The sequence below is a fragment of the Mycetomoellerius zeteki genome, unplaced genomic scaffold (genome assembly GCF_001594055.1).
Source record: "Mycetomoellerius zeteki isolate Tzet28-1 unplaced genomic scaffold, Tzet1.0 scaffold6, whole genome shotgun sequence".
NCBI classification, from domain to species: Eukaryota; Metazoa; Arthropoda; class Insecta; order Hymenoptera; family Formicidae; genus Mycetomoellerius; species Mycetomoellerius zeteki.
Window position 1 is genome coordinate 56,140 of NW_017257609.1, and position 18,522 is coordinate 74,661.

The following is an 18,522-nucleotide window of genomic DNA, read 5'->3' on the forward strand; positions in this document are numbered from 1 at the left end:
TTAGTATAAGTCAGCACAACCATTACATTCGCTGGCACAACAATATTACTCTTGAGCGCGATCGCTCGCGTAAGCATTTTTTGTCCAAAATTCAGGTTTATAATGCTTCGATGTGAATGATATTACATATCTGAGTTGTGCTAGCCTAGCACAAGTCAGCACAACTCTCAGTGTCGTCGGCACAGCGATATTAAGGGCACTTTACTCTTGCGAGTAGCTCTCGGTGATCTACTTTTCTGTCAATTATTCGGTAAATTTGTAATGCTTCGTAAGATGTATACACATGTATTGTGTACACAGCATTGTGTATATACACACACACATACACACACACACGTGTGTATATATATATATATATATATATTATATATAATATATATAGAGTCCCTGGACACATTATTATGACCACTGTTGAATTTTACGATATTTTTATGATAAGTTGACAAATTTTTATAAAATGTGGTAGAAAGATTTGTATTTCATGTGGCAATACTGTTTTTTAAATTACTGTGCACGCAACTCTAAATTCGATCACATAGATCGCCATTTTGACATGTGTCAACTGTTTAACCACGCCGAAGTTACATATAACCTCTATTTAGAACACTTTGTCAAGTGATGTAAATTGTTACTATTAATAAAATATAACGGTGTAAGTAATAAATATAAATTGTTGTTAGACATGCAAAATAAATATAAATTGTTGTTAGACATGTTAATAAAGCATAAATAAATAAGTTAAATGTAAGTTAAATAATAACTTATGTTTAACTTATTTATGCTTTATTAACATGTCTAACAATTTATATTTATTTTGCATGTTTTTTAATATTTTGTACCTGCTTTGGGCATGCATGTTTGATTTGTTTTTAAAGAATGGGTAAGAAAAGCGATATTTCGCGTATAAAAATCGATATGGTGAAGGGATTATTAGATGCTGATAATATTTCTCAGCGGGAAATAACTAAAAGAGTGAAGGTTTCTAAAACAACGGTCGCCAATGTTAAGAAGAAAATGGACTTGTTATTGCCTTTGAAGCCACAGCGTGAAGGTAAATGTGGGAGAAAACACTCAATCACTCCTCGTGGAAAGCGAATTTTAAAGAAAATAGTACTGGAAGATAGGAGATTAACAAATGAGCAGATTAAAAATAAATTACAAGAAAGTGGGGTTAATGTATCAACGAGAACAGTACGACGAGATCTTAAAGAGTTTGGTTTTGAATCTCGTAGGCCAGTGAAGAAACCAAAACTCACTGAAAAAATGATGAAAAAAAGATTACAGTGGTGTCGAAAGTACAAAGATTTTACTGAAGATGATTGGATGAAAATACATTCGTATGGATTTTCTGTTTTAACCAAATACATTTTATATTTTACATTTCCAGGTTTGTTTTAGCGATGAAAGTACCTTACAAATTCTGATGGATAAAACTCAGTATGTTAAAAGAAGACGTTCTGAAAAGTACCACTCAGACTGCATTGTTAGAACAGTTAAGCATCCCACATCAGTAATGATTTGGTCTGTAATTTGCGGAAAAAGTTTAGGCCGTCTGTACATTGTGCAAGGCATCATGAAGCAGGACCAATACATCAAGCTTCTTGATGAAAGATAAAGCCTCAACTAAATGATTGGTTTTCTCCAAATAAAAGTTTTATTTTTATGCAAGACGGAGCACCACAAAATGTCACACTGCAAAATCCGTGAAAATATCCAAAACAAAATCCTTCTTTTGGATTTGGTCGGGTAACTCTCCGGATTTCAATCCAATAGAGAACGTCTGGGAATTATTGAAACGAGAAATTGCCAAAGAAAATGTGACAAACAAGGCTCAATTAATTGAAAAAATAATATTTCATTGGAACACAACGATCATTTACAACAAATGGCTTTAAACTGTATTAAAAGCATGCCAAGCAGAATTCAGGCGGTCATCAAGGTTAAGGGGGGGGGGCAACAAAATATTAATTTTCTTTCCAAAATGCTGTATTTTATAATAAAATATAATTGATTTAACATTGCCAAGTTGTAATTAATTGATTAGACATAAAATTGTTCAATAAATTCATCATATATATTTAAAATTTAATCAAATAGAAAAGAGTGCAAAAAGATAAGGTGGTCATTATAATGTGGCCAGGGACTGTATAAAAGATCTCTCTTTGTTATACATAAATATGCACATTATAGGCCGTTCCACCGCGGCAAGGTGGAGATCATCGGAACGGTTTTTTCTTTTCTTTTTTGTTTCTTTATTTTTTGCTTTTTGTATTTTTAACTTTTTTTGTTTTTCTAAACTTTTATTTGTTATTTTACTTTTTGCCTTTTTATTGTGCTGTATAATATCTCAAAAGAAAAAAAAAGATTAATGTAAAAAGATCTAATGTAAAAATAAAAAACAATGCTTATAATATTATTTTTTAAAAATTATAGAATAACGCGTATAATGTTATTTAAAAAAAATAATGAAGTAATTCTCATAATATTATTAAAAAAAGATAAAGTAATGCGTTTAATATTATTTAAAAAAAATAATGCGTATAATATTATTATAACGCTAAAAATACTATAAATGTATAAATTCAAAAACAAATTTTAACAATATTCAAGTGTAATTCATATATTTTTTAATTTAGAACGTTTGTTCTGTAAACTTATGTTTAATAAAAGAAAAAAAAACATTCTATTGTATTTTAATATATAAATAAATTACTGGATTTATAGCATTGTCTTCAGTAACGGAATGACACTTTTTCATTAAGTCATCAAAATGAATCCATTTATCTGCATACAAAGTGTAAGCTGTATAGTGTCCAGCTGATTTTACATTTTGTCCACCGCTATAATGTATGATATCAAACAAGGAAAATGATGTATTACGGAGTGTAATTGTTTTCGGAAAAGTTTTTAACTGTATTTTTATTAAATTCAGTAATTTGTATTATATATATATATACAAACACACACGCGCGCGCGCGCGCTGTGTGTGTACACAGCATATGTGCATCTTACAAAACATTACAAATTTACCAAATAATTGACAGAAAAGTAGATCACCGAGAGCTACTCGCAAGAGTAAAATGCCCTTAATATCGCTGTGCCGACGACACTGAGAGTTGTGCTGACTTGTGCTAGACTAGCACAACTCAGATATGCAATATCATTCACATCGAAGCATTATAAACCTGAATTTTGGACAAAAAATGCTTACGCGAGCGGTCGTGCTCAAGAGTAAAGTACTCTTAATATCATTATACCAGCCTACCAGCGAATGTAACGGTTGTGTTGACTTGTGCTAGGCTAGCACAACTCTTGGTAAAGGAAGAAGTCAGAAACATACTAATGGACTAACAAAAATATAATAAAGCTAAAAGAGTTAAATAAACATATATTGGTGACGGTGGTCCTTGAATGAGATAAAACAGATGTACTAATAAATATTCTACCCTTCCGTACCTTTAGATAAAAGGTAAGAGTAAGCTGAGTAAGAGGTTGAAGGTTAATTCTTCCCTCTTCCAGCTATTAGATGCAGTTAAGTCTGTTAATCACAAATAAATATAGCGAAAAAATAAGGAAATATAGGAGAAAGACTGATTTGGTAAAAGCAACACAAATAACAAATAACACAAATGCTATTAAAAAAATTTAATGAACTTTCTCGTGAATGATTATGATTATAACAAAAATCCAAGACTAAAACTTCGAATAAGATAGAGTAAGATAAAACTAAAGTTAAAAGCTAAAGTTAAAATTAAAATTAAATTGTCTACTAGAATAGATTTACTAATAGGAAAACGAACAATACCGTTTGACTCTCAGAACTTGGCAGCAAAGTGAACTACTTCTAGCACCTTACTGATTCTATTGGAATGTCGAAGAACCTAAAAAGGAATAAATAGGATGTAGATCTGTGAGTGGATTCCAGTAACATGGACTTAGTTTCGACGTCGCGCGTGTGAGTTATGATCGACGAGGGCAGGGTCACGCGTTGAATTAGAAAAAATTTAACACAAACAGGCAAATATTATTGCTGTGGCATACGGGCTTAGTGGATTGCGTGAAGGGAATAACTATAATTACAATCACTGTTTGAATATTCAACAACATCACAGCGCGTGGGATACCGGGGGAGGGGAGGGCGGATCGGACCACCGGGGGCCCTTATTCGTTTTTGACGAAGAGCGCTTTTTGAGATGTCTCTGCGGTGCGCCCGCCCGTCGCCCTCATTGCGCATTGGGAGCTGGTCGTAACAACTGAGTGAATTATATAACACTGTTGTGCAATGGGGAGAAAAAAGGATAAAAATAGGAGGAGTAACTCCCCAAATGCCAGTGGCAGCAGCAGAGAGGACGGCTCGTCGACCTCGAGAGAGATTCAAGCACACCTGCGGCCCTCAGCTTCTTCGTTCAGAAGGAGCACTAGATTGGCGAAAACACCGACGGAGGAGACCCCAACGACAAGTAATATGAAGAACTCATCTCAAAATAAGAAACACGAGAAGGACATGGGAAGGAGTGAGAAAGATATCTCCATAAGAGCGATAGTTGGAACCTTTAGGAAAATTAGCCCCGAATTGAGGGAGGCCTTTGTTCACCTGGAGGTGGTTATGGATGTTAGTCCCGCACTCTCAGGAAGCATCAACGAAAAGATGATCCAACTGACCACAGGGATCACGGATACCCCGAGCAGAGGAAACCCTGAGAGGCCCTCTCCTCGGATTGACTTGGCGGCCATCGGTGCCAGGACAGCTGATGAATCGGTAGATGCTGAGATGGACGTCGATGACTGGCGACGGAAGGAACCCATACCGACGGCATGGATTGTCGCAGAAGAATCGTGTGCGGAGCTTGCCCCACCAACTCCGTTTGTATAAATAGAGAAGGGAGCACTCAAGAAATCGGGAAGGCTGTTCGAGGGGCCATTCCGAGACTGATGATATCGGATGATCTGGAAGTAATCGCAGCGCTAAGAGGAAGAGAAAGTCGGCAATCATTGTCTCCAGGGACTCTGATGATGATTTCGAAACTCTGTCGCACAACCAAAAGAAACTGATGTACTCCAACATAGAAGGCATCGAGAAGAGAGACACACCCGATATTGGGGCTAAGACTCTCGGAGATGTGGACCGAGCTAGGGCGGTATTCAATAACTTAAAAGGTAGTATGAAAGGAGCAATGAAAACGAAAATTCATATGACCAAGCTAGCGGTTAAGGTTTTGGTGGACAGAGCTGCGGGCGGCGAGACGTCCCACTGGAGGGACGTCGCTTTGGAACAGCGGAAGGAGATCGAAGATCTGAAATCTGAATTAATAAAATTGAAAGCGCAGGTGTTACAGAATTACAAAAGAATAAGAAATCGCCGACTGATCCCCCGGCTAGGAAGAAACGACCGGGATTAACTGGTGAGATCATAAAGCCCACAATCAGGGATGTGGCTATTATGGACAAAAAGTACCGTTTGGTAAAACCGAGAGAACTGATGGCGGGAATTAAGAAACAGGAAAAAGCGCGCGGAATGTTGGATTTTGTGGATAGCATGGATGAACAAAGCTCCGCTTTTGGAGGTAGAGACCACCTTCGAGGAGCCAGGAGTATACTGAATAGGTATAGAGAAACGCTTATGGAAAGTGCAGGTAGGTCTGTGCAGTTAAGTGGTTCAGAGTCCCGCGATGAGAGGCATCTAAGGAATACTCGCAGGAGGGGACCTAGAGCGACCCTAAATAATACGGGCCGCTCACGAGTGATTACGAATGAAAGACCGGGCTCTATACCACTTGACAAGACCCTCCCGACAGGGGGGTCCCCTCGACCTAGAGGAGTCAGGCCTCCCAGGGCAGCAGCGATCACAATATTGTGCGGCGACGATATAACATATGCGGAGGCCATGGTGATGGCCAAGGATAGTATATCTTTGAAGGAGATCGGTATATCGAATATGAGGATCCGAAGAGCGGCCACTGGAGGACTAATCTTTGAAGTCACAGGAGAGGATCAAGCTAGAAAAGCCGACGAACTTGCTGATCAACTGAAAGAGGTATTTACACGAGCCGAAAAGAATGTGGTCATTAACAGACCGGTCAAGAGGTCAGAGATTATTATCAGCGGACTAGATGACTCAATCGTTTACGAGGACATTGAACGTGCACTTGCCACGATTAGCGGCGATAGTTATAACAACATTAAAATTGAAACTATTAGAACTGCTAGAGATGGACTTGGTGCGGTTTGGGTCTCCTGCCCAACAACCATAGCCGCAAGAATTACTGTTGACAATCAAATCAGAATAGGCTGGACGTGGGCCAGGATAAATTTACTCAAGAAACGACCCCTAAAGTATTTCAAGTGTACGGGTGTTTAGACTAAACTCAGTAAATGTCGTTACGCGAATTATTTTACATCGGCATATTATATTCAGACTCATATAACTCATATTATTAAACATGTGTGCTCGTTATCGATTTACTTTCAACGATTATTTCCGTCGACAATTATTCTATTCAAACCGCGCTTGTTACCGGTACCGACACTGTCAGAATTCATGATAGTGTTCTACCGATCAGCTGTTTACTTCGTGTCACAGGATGTATACATTCGCAACCTTTCCTTTGTTCTCGCGAAGCGAAGGATATCTCTCGATACGTGTGTGTACCTATCGCTTAACGATCAAATTCAGTTGACTTCGAATAAAGCTCAGCAGCACATCTCATTGTACATCGCTCTAATTCTCTATTCTTTTCGATACCTTCTGACTCCTCGTGATTGTTCGCGTATAATTCCGACATCACCAGCGGACCTGGTTTCCGATACCACTTTCCTTTCGCAATACTCACAACAATGGGTATTGGACATGTCAGACAGAGGTGTCCATCGGATATCGACAGATCCGGGTCATGTTTCAATTGCGGTGGAGCGGACCATCAGGCTAGGAACTGTCGAAATAGGGCGTGTTGCCCTGTGTGCAAGGAGAGAGGTTACCCATACGCTCACAGGGCTGGTAGCGACGCGTGCAGACCCACACGAAGGTTAGGTGGAGCGGTACGAAGGACCGCTGAGGAAAACCCTGAAGGATTTGCAGGGGAACTCCAAAATCAATATTGAAATGGCTACTTTTAAGTTGTGGCAAGCCAATCTAAATCATACTAGATCGGCATAAGATCTCTTCATCCATGAGATAAATGAGTGCAAAGTAGAGATTGGTGTACTTTCTGAACCATACTCCGTAGCGATACAAGACGGCAGATGGTTCGGTTCCGCGGAAAACCCACCTGGCGCAGCAGTGTACTGCCCGGAAGGAAGCTTGGATGTAGCCTTGTAAACAGAGGCTATGGTTTTGTTACAATCAAATATAGAGACGTCGCAATATGTAATGTATATCTCAGGCCTAGCCTAACCAACGAAGAATACTCGCGGGCGCTCTCGTCACTAGAGACGGCACTGAGACCATTACAAAGTGATAAACTTTTGATTCTGGGCGATTTCAATGCTCGATCTCGTTTATGGGACAAGGGTACCCCTAACTTAAAAGGGGATCTCATCATAGAATTCGCATCGTCTATGGACGCTAGATTACTTAACGTAGGGTTTACGGCTACCTATATAGGAATTGGTGGCGAATCGGTGGTTGACCTGTCCTGGTCTACGACAGCAGCCCTACCATTGATCAAGAAATGGGAGATCAAGAAAGAGGCGGTTATGTGTTCTGACCACAGACGGATTGAGTTGATAATTGGATCACGTATTAGTGGCGCTGAGGTAGCGGCCCGTAAAAACAAACATTTCCCTAGTTGGTCCGTCCGTAAAGTAGACATGGACATTTTCCGGGCAAGACTAGTCTTTGGCACCTGGACCGAGGTAGTAAACCGATGATTCAAAGACAGCAGTAGACAAGCTGGAAAGAATGTACAGAGCCGCCTTGGACATAGCCATGCCCAAGAAGGGCATAAATCATCGACAACCGACCTACTGGTGGTCGGATGAATTGGCGGTTTTACGCAGGGACTGCGTTAAACGCAGGCGAATACATGTGCCAAAAGGGGACACGACGAGGCGCATATATCGCGAAAAGAGAGAATTAGATCAATCGCTAAAAATATACAAGCAGCGAATCGCAAATGCGAAACAGAAGGCTTGGAGGGAACTCATTGACACGGTTAATTCGGATGTATGGGGGCTCCCGTATAAGCTTGTGATGGGAAAACTGAGGCCTGCAGCAACTCCGCTTACAGAGGCATTGGAATGTGACTTTGTTACTGAAATTATCAAAGAGCTTTTCTCACGCGGAAAAAGTAGAGAACCAATTAGGATGGATGTAGATTGGAACACTAAATTTGACGTCACCATGGAAGAAATGAAAGTCGTGGCCAGAAAGATGGGCAATAAAAACAAGACCCTCGGCCCCGACGGCCTGTGGAAGGGCCTTCTGAATAAAACATTAGATATAACGTGGAAATTATGGAGAAACTGTTTTCAGGAATAATTTAGGTTAACACTGATTAGAAAACCGGGTAAGCCAGATGGAATGGCTTCGTCAGGTCCATCTACCTCCTTAACGAAGGGGGCAAATTCTTCGAAAGGCTACTAACAAATAGGATTTATACGTTTCTAGAGGAAAATGAGGGTTTATCCCCCAACCAATTTGGATTTAGAACCAAAAGATCCACGAATGCAATATTCAAACTCAGGGAAATTGCAGATGGCGGTACCAGATCAGGCGGCGTTGTCGCGGCGGTTAGTCTAGACATAAAAAATGCATTCAATTCGATACCTTGGGGCGTAATCATGAACGCTATGACGCATAAAAACGTACCAGAGTACCTGATCAACGTAATTTCCAGCTACCTACACAATAGGCAGATTACCTATACAAATAGGAATCAAGAGTTTATTAAGTGTAACGTCAACAGAGGAGTGCCACAGGGATCGGTTCTTGGCCCCCTCCTCTGGAATATCGCATTTAACGAAATACTTAGGACAGAATTACCGGAGCAGTGCCAAGTGTTGGTCTATGCGGATGACACTTTAGTGGCCGTAAAAAGAGACAACATCGCCGAGGCAGTCTCATGCGTAGAGTTAGCTTCAGCTATGCTGGCAATGGAAATACGACGTATCGGCCTCACTATAGCTGCTAATAAGACGGAGGTGACTGTTTTCGTCCCTAGGAGAGTCCTACGGCCATTCCCCGTCATGACGATACAGGGAGAACTAGTTAAGGTAATGGACACTATGAAATACTTAGGACTATACCTGGACAGCAGATGGACACATGGACTTTCACCCATCATTTTCGCAGACTTGCAGCTAAAATAGACGCGATTACACACGCACTGGAAGACTAATGCCAAACTTAAGGGGATCACGCGAAGACAGAAGAAAGCTCCTCGCAGGAGTATTGAACTCCGTACTTCTCTACGGAGCACCAGCAAACGACGTTGAAAGTAATAAAGAGGTTACAACGACATTTAGGAGAACACAGGGTAGGATTGCCAAAATAGTAATTTGTGCATACCGAACGGTGGCATCCGAGGCAGCAACCATACTGGCAGGGATCATCCCGGCTGAAATCCTTGCGCAAAAATACAAGAGATTGTATCTGCGCATCAAGGAACTTCAGGAGCGCGGCGTCGTGCTTTCTACCAAGGCCAAAGAAGTCATGAAGACCCAAGCGACTGAACACGCCATCGCCACCTGGAGAGAAAGGAGCCAGAGAAGAGGCGGATACGGAAGAAGAGTTAGAGATGCGGTCGGACCCGATTTGGAAGGATAGTGTGGACGACACCATGGAAAAATTGACTTTCACATGACGCAGATCATCAGGGGACATGGATGCTTCAGTGAATACCTTCAATGAATCAGAAAGATTCGGACAACGAGATGTGCCCATTGCACTGGAAATGTTGATAACGCGAAGCACACATTGGAGGTATGCCCTGCATGGAACTTCGAAAGACAGGAGCTCTGCGAGATGATTGGACCAAGTTTGAACCTTTCCAATATAGTGCAAAAAATCTTAAGCGATAGCAAAAACTGGAACGCGTTTGCGAAATTTTGCGGATGCGTTATGCGTGCGAAGGAAAAGGCGGAAAGGGCCCGACAGGCGGCGGATCGGGCCCCTCTTTCCCCTCTTGCGGACACGGACGAGGGGTAGCCTCTGTCCGTGGGTTAGAGTACCGGACCGATTAGACCCGTGAATTAAATAGAGATACGAGCTGTACCGCAGCAGCTCGGCGCAATACCGAGAACCTATGTTAGGCTATACAGCAGCACGTGCCAAAGTAGAGGGCCGATGCTCATAGGACCGTCAGGTGCCTGAAGTAATGCTTTGGTAGTCCCGACGTTTAGGTTCGCGTAGTAGCGCAGGACAGGGGGAGTTTTTAGTTGGTAGGCGGACCTGGCGACGTGAATGGGCAAATAATGGTAGTGGACCCGGTGAGTAGTCTCATGGTGCGAGGGCGGGACCGGTCTTTCCTCTCCCTCTTGAAAGGAGGCCAGGAGCTGGTCCCTGCTTTAGCCCTTGGGAGAAAGTCGGACCTAGCCTGAGCCTCACCCGCCAGACGTGGTCTGAATCCAATACACCCATCGGACGCGGTAATGAGTGTCTTCCTCCAGATAGGTTCAAACTCCGTTAGGGAGGATTACCTATCTGAGAGGTTTACGAAGATTTTCTCCTTCTACGCAAAACAAAAAAAAGGCTAGCACAACTCAGATATGCAATATCATTCACATCGAAGCATTATGAACCCGAATTTTGGTTAAAAAATGGTTAGCGGGCGGTCGCGCTCAAGAGTAAAGTGCCCTTAATATCGCTATGCCGACGACACTGAGAGTTGTGCTGACTTGTGCTAGGCTAGCACAACTCCCCCCTCGTAGGACGCCACCTTGTCGTGGTGAGGGGGCTCTCCCTTGGGCCGTTCCCCGCAAGGGGTCGGTCCGGGGAGGAGGGTCTAAGAGCGTCCTGTACGGACTCCCTTCACTCGTGGAGGGAGTCTGTACACGGGTCCGGCACCCCAAGGGGCCCTCATCCCTTTTTGGGATGGCTCTCCAATGTGCCGGTAGGGGTTGGCGGCCCCGACTACAATCGCCCGGTGGCACGGCACCGTTAGGGGGAGTTTTCATCTCCCCTTTGTGCATGAGGTGGATACGGAGGTCACCCTCCGTGGTCGGCCGGTGCCCGTGGGGCCCTCCCCTCCCTCCTTGTGGGGTGGGGTGGTTCCCTCGGGGCCCGGCCGGCCGAAGTGCGTGACGCGAGGTTCGCCTCGCAGGCATGGCTACCCTTCGTCCGGATTCCCCCGGCGAAGAACGGCCACACGCCACGAGGAGTCCCCTAGGGAGAAATCCCATTGCAGGGGGACTCCTCCTTGGCTAGGTTGGGTCACGGGTCCGGCACCTCAAGGGATCCCCGTCCCTCTTCGGAGGGCGGGGGTCCTGGGGGAGCCGTTTTTCGGGACGGTTCTTCAATGTGCCGGTAGGGGTTGGCCGAAGTGAGTGACGCGAGGTTCGCCTCGCAGGCATGGCTACCCTTCGTCCGGATTCCCCCGGCGAAGAACGGCCACACGCCACGAGAGGTTCCCTCAGGGAGTAATCCCATTGCATGAGGGGACCTCTCATGAGGAATGAGTGTGCTAGTCTGTGCTAGTATGCGCTAGGGGCTACATCCGGCTTAACCGAACCCGCATGGCGCGCTCGCGTCGGGGCGCCTGCCCGTCTCGAGAGAGACCGTGCGGGGGCGCCGGCGGGACGCGTCGGGTCCTGTCCCGTCCCCCCTTGGTCGACTCGCTTCTCTTGGGAAGCGGGAATCGATCCAATGCACGGGCGGGCCACTGCCGTGTGGGAAAGGGGAAATGATTTAGTCGCACAATAGGATAGGAGTAACATAGGTTACTATGGATGCGAAGCGAGATACTCGTATACGATTGGGTGGATATCATCTGCGAGAACCGCATATACATATAGGTACAAATACGTTCTTAGGTACACATATATACATGTACACATATACATATACATGCACACACACACACACACACACACACACACACACACACACACACACACACTTTAACACATGTGATCATATTGAACACACATACGAGCGGCTGTGCGAGTGATAAAAACCACTACAGTAGCATGTGGGTTAGCGTCATGAGGGCGTTTTGCGTTTATATTCTCTATGCTACTGGAGAAGATCTTAAAGGAAGAGAAGGAAGGAGAAGAAAAGGAAGAAGGCGAACCGTGTAGTTGGTCGTCGAGCTATACGGCCGTAACTCTTCGCCGACAACCGCTATAACAAATGGAAATAGACAAGGATAACGAAAATGATGTGCAGGAATTCGGATGCCTGCAGCGGTTTCCCGGGGTTAGTGTCTCCGCCCCCGGGCGATCGACCTCTGAGGCTTCGGGCCCAGGGGACTCTTGCCAGGGGCTAATCGTGGAGTGGCCGACGGGCTCCACGGCGGATCATGTTACCGGCCGGAGAGAAGAGAGGAAAGAAGTAGGAAAAAAGATACCTCCTGAAGGAAAGGCCATCATGAGAACCAAGGATGGTGATACGGAACTAGGAAATACTATTTGGGAAGCTCCAAAGGAAATGATGCGGGAAGAAATAATACAGGTAAACTTACCTGCAACGATGGATCTACCGGAAACAGAAGATACCAATGTGATGAAAGACCCACTTCAGGAAGCTGATGCATTGGAACTATAAGACCTGAGGATCAATGTAACAAAACTCAGCTACAAAGGTGGTGGAACGAGTGACTCCTCGACCAGGGGAACTCGACCATCCAGACGAATAGCGAGTATCAAGGCCGAAAAAAAAATATACAAGAGAAAAGCAAAAAACCCACAATCATAAGCAATGTGAAAATGCCGACCGAATTTAGATTGAGGGTAAAAGATGGAGAGGTTATCAACTCTCCAGTAACTGACGAGAAAGCGAGACCTAGCTACACGGAGAATATACTCGCTAAAATTGATCTGACGGATAGATACTCGGATGCAAGTGGATCAACAGGGAAATCTTCACGCCTAGAAGATATCAGATCTACTGATATCAGATCTACTATGGAAAGTGAAGGAACAAATGATGGAGATATGTCCACGTCATCTTTTGAACAGGGTGGCATGGACAAATTACCTAGGAAGAGAGGCAGAAAGCCGAAGGGTAGCGCGGGCTATAAATCTCTGTCAAAGTCTAGCAGTAAACGATATGACTACGAGGATGATGTTTTGGATAGATTCGACTTTGTGGAAATTACTAAGAAACAAAGGAGAGGACAATCAAAACTTCCTATCTTAAAGAAGAGGAAGGGACTCGTACCCTGCGAACTTCCGGATGAGCTGAACGCGTCGCAGAAGACTGCTGTGGAAGACATCACTATGTACTTTCCAGAGATGACTCCTGGAATGATCATGATAGAAACGATGAGAGTTTTAAACGCAGCAGGTGAAGCGGAAAGGAAGAGTACGAACATGAAGGGAGATCTAAAAAAACGTGTTAAGATCGGAGTGAACGTCGCGAGAGTCGCTGTACAAAGACTTACGGCAGAACTACAGAAATATACGAACCCACAGGGAAATGATGATCCTGGCGGACGCCTACCGGGGAATTCACCCCTAGCTAGAGAAATCAACAAACTCCGACGGGAAATGAACGACATTAAAAAGGAGAGGGACTCCCTTTTTAAGAAAGAGCTAAAGACTCTTCAACAAGACATGGAGATAAGAAGCAGAAGAGATAGAATTCCCAAGGAGGCTACTCCTCCACGAACAAGAGCATGGATACAGGAGGAGGGATTGATACCGGAGTGGGAAACGCCTAAAAAGAGACGCCTAAAAACAGAAGACGCGATAGTGATTCGGAGGAAGAGCTTCCTCCGGCATATAGGCCGGTTTTAAAAGGAAGCAGGAAGCTGTTAGAAGATGTACCCCGAAAAAGGTTAATCAAAAAGGGCACATCGTTATAATCGAGGACGAAAATAGAAAGAAGAGAGAAACATCTTCCCCACCTCCTACTTCCATGGAAATGGTCACAGAGAAGACAGAAGGAGAACCTCTAACCGCGGTTACAGGAAGCGAAACGGAATACCGCACAACGAGAAAGAGGAAGAGGAAAGCCAGGAAGAGAGAATGGGAAACAGACGATAGAGAGAAACGCATAGTTCCCATCGTACGAGCCGAGAGAAAAAAACAGGTGCTGCGTGTGTGGCAGGACTGTACAGCCTTCTTTCAAACCTATGAATAAGGAAAGACAGAGGATCAGAAATCCAAGAACTGCTGCAGTAATGCTAAAATGTGATGAAGAAGGGCCGACGTATGCTGAAGTACTAGGATTTGCAAGAAAAAGCATAAACTTGCAGGATCTCGGTATCACGGATACTAAAATAAGACGGGCACAATCAGGAAGTATACTGATTGAAATACCCGGAGAAAATGCCGCCAGTAAAGCGGAGAATCTGAAGGAACGCCTAAACGCGGCATACCAAGATAGTGATCATTACGGTAAAGTCAATGTCATAAGGCCAAAAAGACGGGCTGAACTCAGAATTATTGACATTGATGAATTTGTGGAGATTGAGGAAGTCAAAAAGGCTGTTTCCGAATCTGGAGGAGTTTCTCTAACGGAAATAAGAACTGGCCCCTTAAGAAAAGGAAGGGGTGTGGGTACTATCTGGGTACAATGCCCAGTGGATTGTGCCAATAGGCTGAACAAAATGGGCAAAATCCGAATGGGATGGTCAGTGGCAAAAGTGATCCCACTAGCGAGAAGACGCTTACAGTGTTACAGGTGCCTCGCAGTGGGATACACTCGTATCAACTGTAGGAGTATAGTTGATAGATCGCATATGTGTTTTAATTGCGGAAAAGACGACGGACATGTAGCGTTCAGATACAAGGCACCACCGCGATGCCCGATTTGTCAATTTAGAGGTTTGAAAGCGGATCACAGAGCTGGGGCAGAAGGATGCATGCCATATAACGGCCCCGGAGGAAAAGTAAATGTGAGACAAACCGCTACTGGAGAAGAAACCGCAATGGAGACAGAGGCAGATCGGGATGCCTCTAATACTATACAGCCGGAAATGGATGACAACATTCACTCCATTGTCACGTAACATTGTGCAGGTGAACGTCAACCGTTCCAGACCCGCGCAGGATCTGATACAAAGAACCAGCGAGGAATATGAGCTAGGAATCGTGGTCATCTCCAAATCCCACTCAATACCGGACGATGGAAGATGGGTGGCTTCAAGCGACAGTCCGACATCAGCCGCCATTACATGGCAGTGGACAAGAAGCAACGACCCCTGCACATTGGCATGGAGGGACGAAAAACATGTAGCCGTAGAATGGGGAGAATTGACAGTTGTCAGTTGTTACCTCCCACCCAGCCTCGACATAGAGGAATATAAGGATGCTCTCCGAAAACTGGAACACCAAGTAAAGATGGCAAGACCCAAAGCATTAATGATAGCTGGTGACTTTAATGCTAGGTCGCCAGCATGGGATAGAGGAGAAGGTAATAGACGAGGACGAATCCTTTTGGACTGGATCGGAAAAATGGACCTTCAAATCCTGAATGACGGCATTTCATGGACATGCGTACATCCAAGAGGTAACTCATGCGTGGATATAACGCTTGTATCATCAAACGTTGCTCGAAGAGTGGAGAAATGGCGGGTCCTGGAAGAAGCAGAATCACTGTCGGACCATAGATACGTCCATATGTCACTCCTGACAACCGTGGTGGGACCGGTAACAAGAAACACCGCTCTTAAAGAGTTCCCCAGATGGGTTACGAAAAAAGTGAACGTCGACATGATGGAGGCTGCCGCTGAGATCGCCGTCTGGACCGGCATACAAGGCAATTTTAAAACGATGACCAAAAGAATAGACCGAATCATGACTGATATCTCGGACGTCTCTATGAGACGTAAGGGTTCCGCCAGTAGGCCCTCGACCTACTGGTGGAACGAGGAAATAGCGAAGATTAGGTCAAAGTGCAACTCATGTAGGCGCCAGCTTAAGAGAGAGCTCGAATTAGAAACACCCCCGAAATCCTAGAAAATGAGATATGGATGGAACTCAAGGAACAGAGGAAAAACTTAAGAAACGCGATTAGAAAATCCAAGACGCGGTTATGGCAGGAGTTGTTAGATACCCTGGACAAAGACCCATGGGGACTGCCATACCGGGTAGTCCTTAAAAAGCTCCAGTGCGGATCGGGATCTATCGTTGAGACGCTTCCACCTGGTCTGGTTGAAAGGATAGTCCGGACTTTATTTCCAACGGTTTCTAGAGAACCCAAAGAAGACTTGGAAGTTGAATGGAAGAACGAAGATGCCGTAACAACTTTAGAGGTGTCAGAGGCCATAGCCAGAATTAATAATGGTAAAGCACCAGGACCTGACGGTATTATGGGCAAAATTATTAAGGACACAGTGAACCAGCTAGCCCCTCTATGGGCGAAATGCTTCAATGAATGTTTGAAGGAGGGCCGATTCCCAAGAGATTGGAAGACTGCCAGGTTGGTGTTATTAAAGAAACCAGGCAAACCTGAGCATTCCCCATCCTCGTATAGGCCAATTTGTCTATTAAACGAGGCGGGGAAACTATTCGAAAGAATTATTGTAAGAAGACTCCAGGAACACCTTGAAGCAACGGATGGCATTTCGGACTGTCAATATGGATTTCGCGCCAATCGGTCAACTATCGATACGATTTGGAGACTCCGCGAGTGGGTTGATGACGGTATTCGGGGTGGGGACGTGATGTTTGCGATATCTTTTGATATCACAAACGCATTTAACACCTTGGTCAACAATAAAAGGCGCGCTCGAGGACAAAGAGGTACCAGAATACTTGCGTCGGATCATAGGCGATTACTTGAGCGACAGGACCTTAGTCTATGTAAATAGAAGGGACGAACTAGTCAGAGATGACGTGCGGCGTACCACAGGGTTCGGTGCTCGGACCGACCCTGTGGAACGTAGGCTATGACAGTGTTGTTAGGGCATCCTTACCTGCGGGGTGTACTACGTTATATTACGTGGATGATACTCTGCTGATGGTAACGGGAGCCACCTTTGAGGAGGCGAAAACTAGGGCCGAACTGGGGGCAATGTACATCATATCCCTCATAGAACGCTTAGGCCTAAGGGTATCTGTACCGAAAACAGAGGTTGTAGTGTTCGGGGCGGGCGGGGCGCCGGAATCCGAATAGGAGACGCAAACGTCCCGATTGGGTCCACCGTGAAGTACCTGGGACTTACCCTGGACTCGCGGTGGACCTTTAGGGAGCATTTCCGAAGGTTGCTATCTAAGGCAAGGAAAATGGAGGCGGCCATAAGCCGACTAACGGCAAACATAGGCGGACCGGGCGAGAGAAGAAGGAAGATTTACGCGTCTGTGGTCATGTTGGTGATCCAATATGGGTAACCGATATGGGCACAGACGGTGGCGAGGGACCGGTTGATCGTTCGGGACGTCGGCCGCCTAGAGCGCCAATTGGCCCTTAGAGTGATACGTGCATATAGGACGATCTCATACGATGCTGCGGCTCTGTTATCTCGGATAGTACCCTTTGTATATACTAGTAATAGACATAGGAGAGCATACTTACGTAGGCGCGCAATTGTTAACAGAGACGGATACATAACGCCGAAAGCATGCGACGATATTGCGGAACAGGAAGAAAGGCGAGCGATAAATAGATGGCGATGCGAGCTGGGGGAGCGGCCTCGTGGATATTCGGGAGAAGCGGTTCGCGAGGTGGCACTTTCGAGTCCTGGATGAACAGAATACATGGTAGTATCTCGTACAGGATGACTCAGGTGATCACCGGTCACGGTTGCTTTGAGTCATACCTGTGCGAGATAAATAGAAGAAATTCGCCTCTGTGCAGATACTGCAGAGCAACATCTGACACAAATATGTATACGCTTTTGTTCTACCCCTTCTGGGCAGAAGAGCCAAGGGAAATGCTGGAAAGGACGAATACAGATAGATCCTATAACGCAATCATAGGCACAGCGATGAGCTCCGCGGAGAATTGGGAAATCTTTTCCCGGTTCTGTGAAGATGTCATAAGGAGAAAGGAGGAGGATGAGCGCTCCTGGGAAAGGGGAACGGACCCACTGGGATACGCCCCTCTCCCTCATAGATCTCGATAACCCTGGGAAATAAGCAGGCATAGGTATGCATTTGGAGTAAATATAAATAATGTAAATATTGTACATAGTTAGTAAGTAAGAGGAATATAATTCCTTATCAGGGTGCAGGAGATAACGCTATATCCTTCCGATGCACCTCCGAGAAGTGAGAGCCCGAATAGTGTACCGGGAATAGTATTGTACAGGCGCGTAACGTTTCTGATAGACCGCGCACATTAGGAAGGCATGTACCGTTAGGTACCTTTAGAAGCAAAGTCCGTAGTATATAGGAGGTAGAGAGCGAACGCTCTATAAGCTAGGAGACCCTCGAAGAAATGCTAAGTAGCGAGTTCCGGGGCTCTCTCCTTACAGGCTA

General features: G+C 44.8%; 3 protein-coding genes across 3 annotated transcripts; all 3 read left to right on the forward strand.

The window, feature by feature from the left end:
* The first annotated feature begins 9,334 nt into the window (after positions 1-9,334).
* LOC108728270 (uncharacterized) lies at positions 9,335-9,763 on the forward strand. The gene has a single exon (XM_018456750.1). The coding sequence runs from the start codon at positions 9,335-9,337 to the stop codon at positions 9,761-9,763; it is 429 nt and encodes a 142-aa protein (XP_018312252.1).
* A 4,468-nt stretch (positions 9,764-14,231) lies between these two features.
* Positions 14,232-16,059, forward strand: LOC108728271 (uncharacterized). The gene is made up of 2 exons (XM_018456751.1): positions 14,232-15,041; positions 15,121-16,059. Exons 1-2 carry the CDS (start codon positions 14,232-14,234, stop codon positions 16,057-16,059), a joined length of 1,749 nt encoding a protein of 582 aa, XP_018312253.1.
* A 1,760-nt stretch (positions 16,060-17,819) lies between these two features.
* LOC108728272 (uncharacterized) lies at positions 17,820-18,167 on the forward strand. Its single transcript, XM_018456752.1, has one exon. The coding sequence runs from the start codon at positions 17,820-17,822 to the stop codon at positions 18,165-18,167; it is 348 nt and encodes a 115-aa protein (XP_018312254.1).
* The last annotated feature ends 355 nt before the right edge of the window (positions 18,168-18,522 follow it).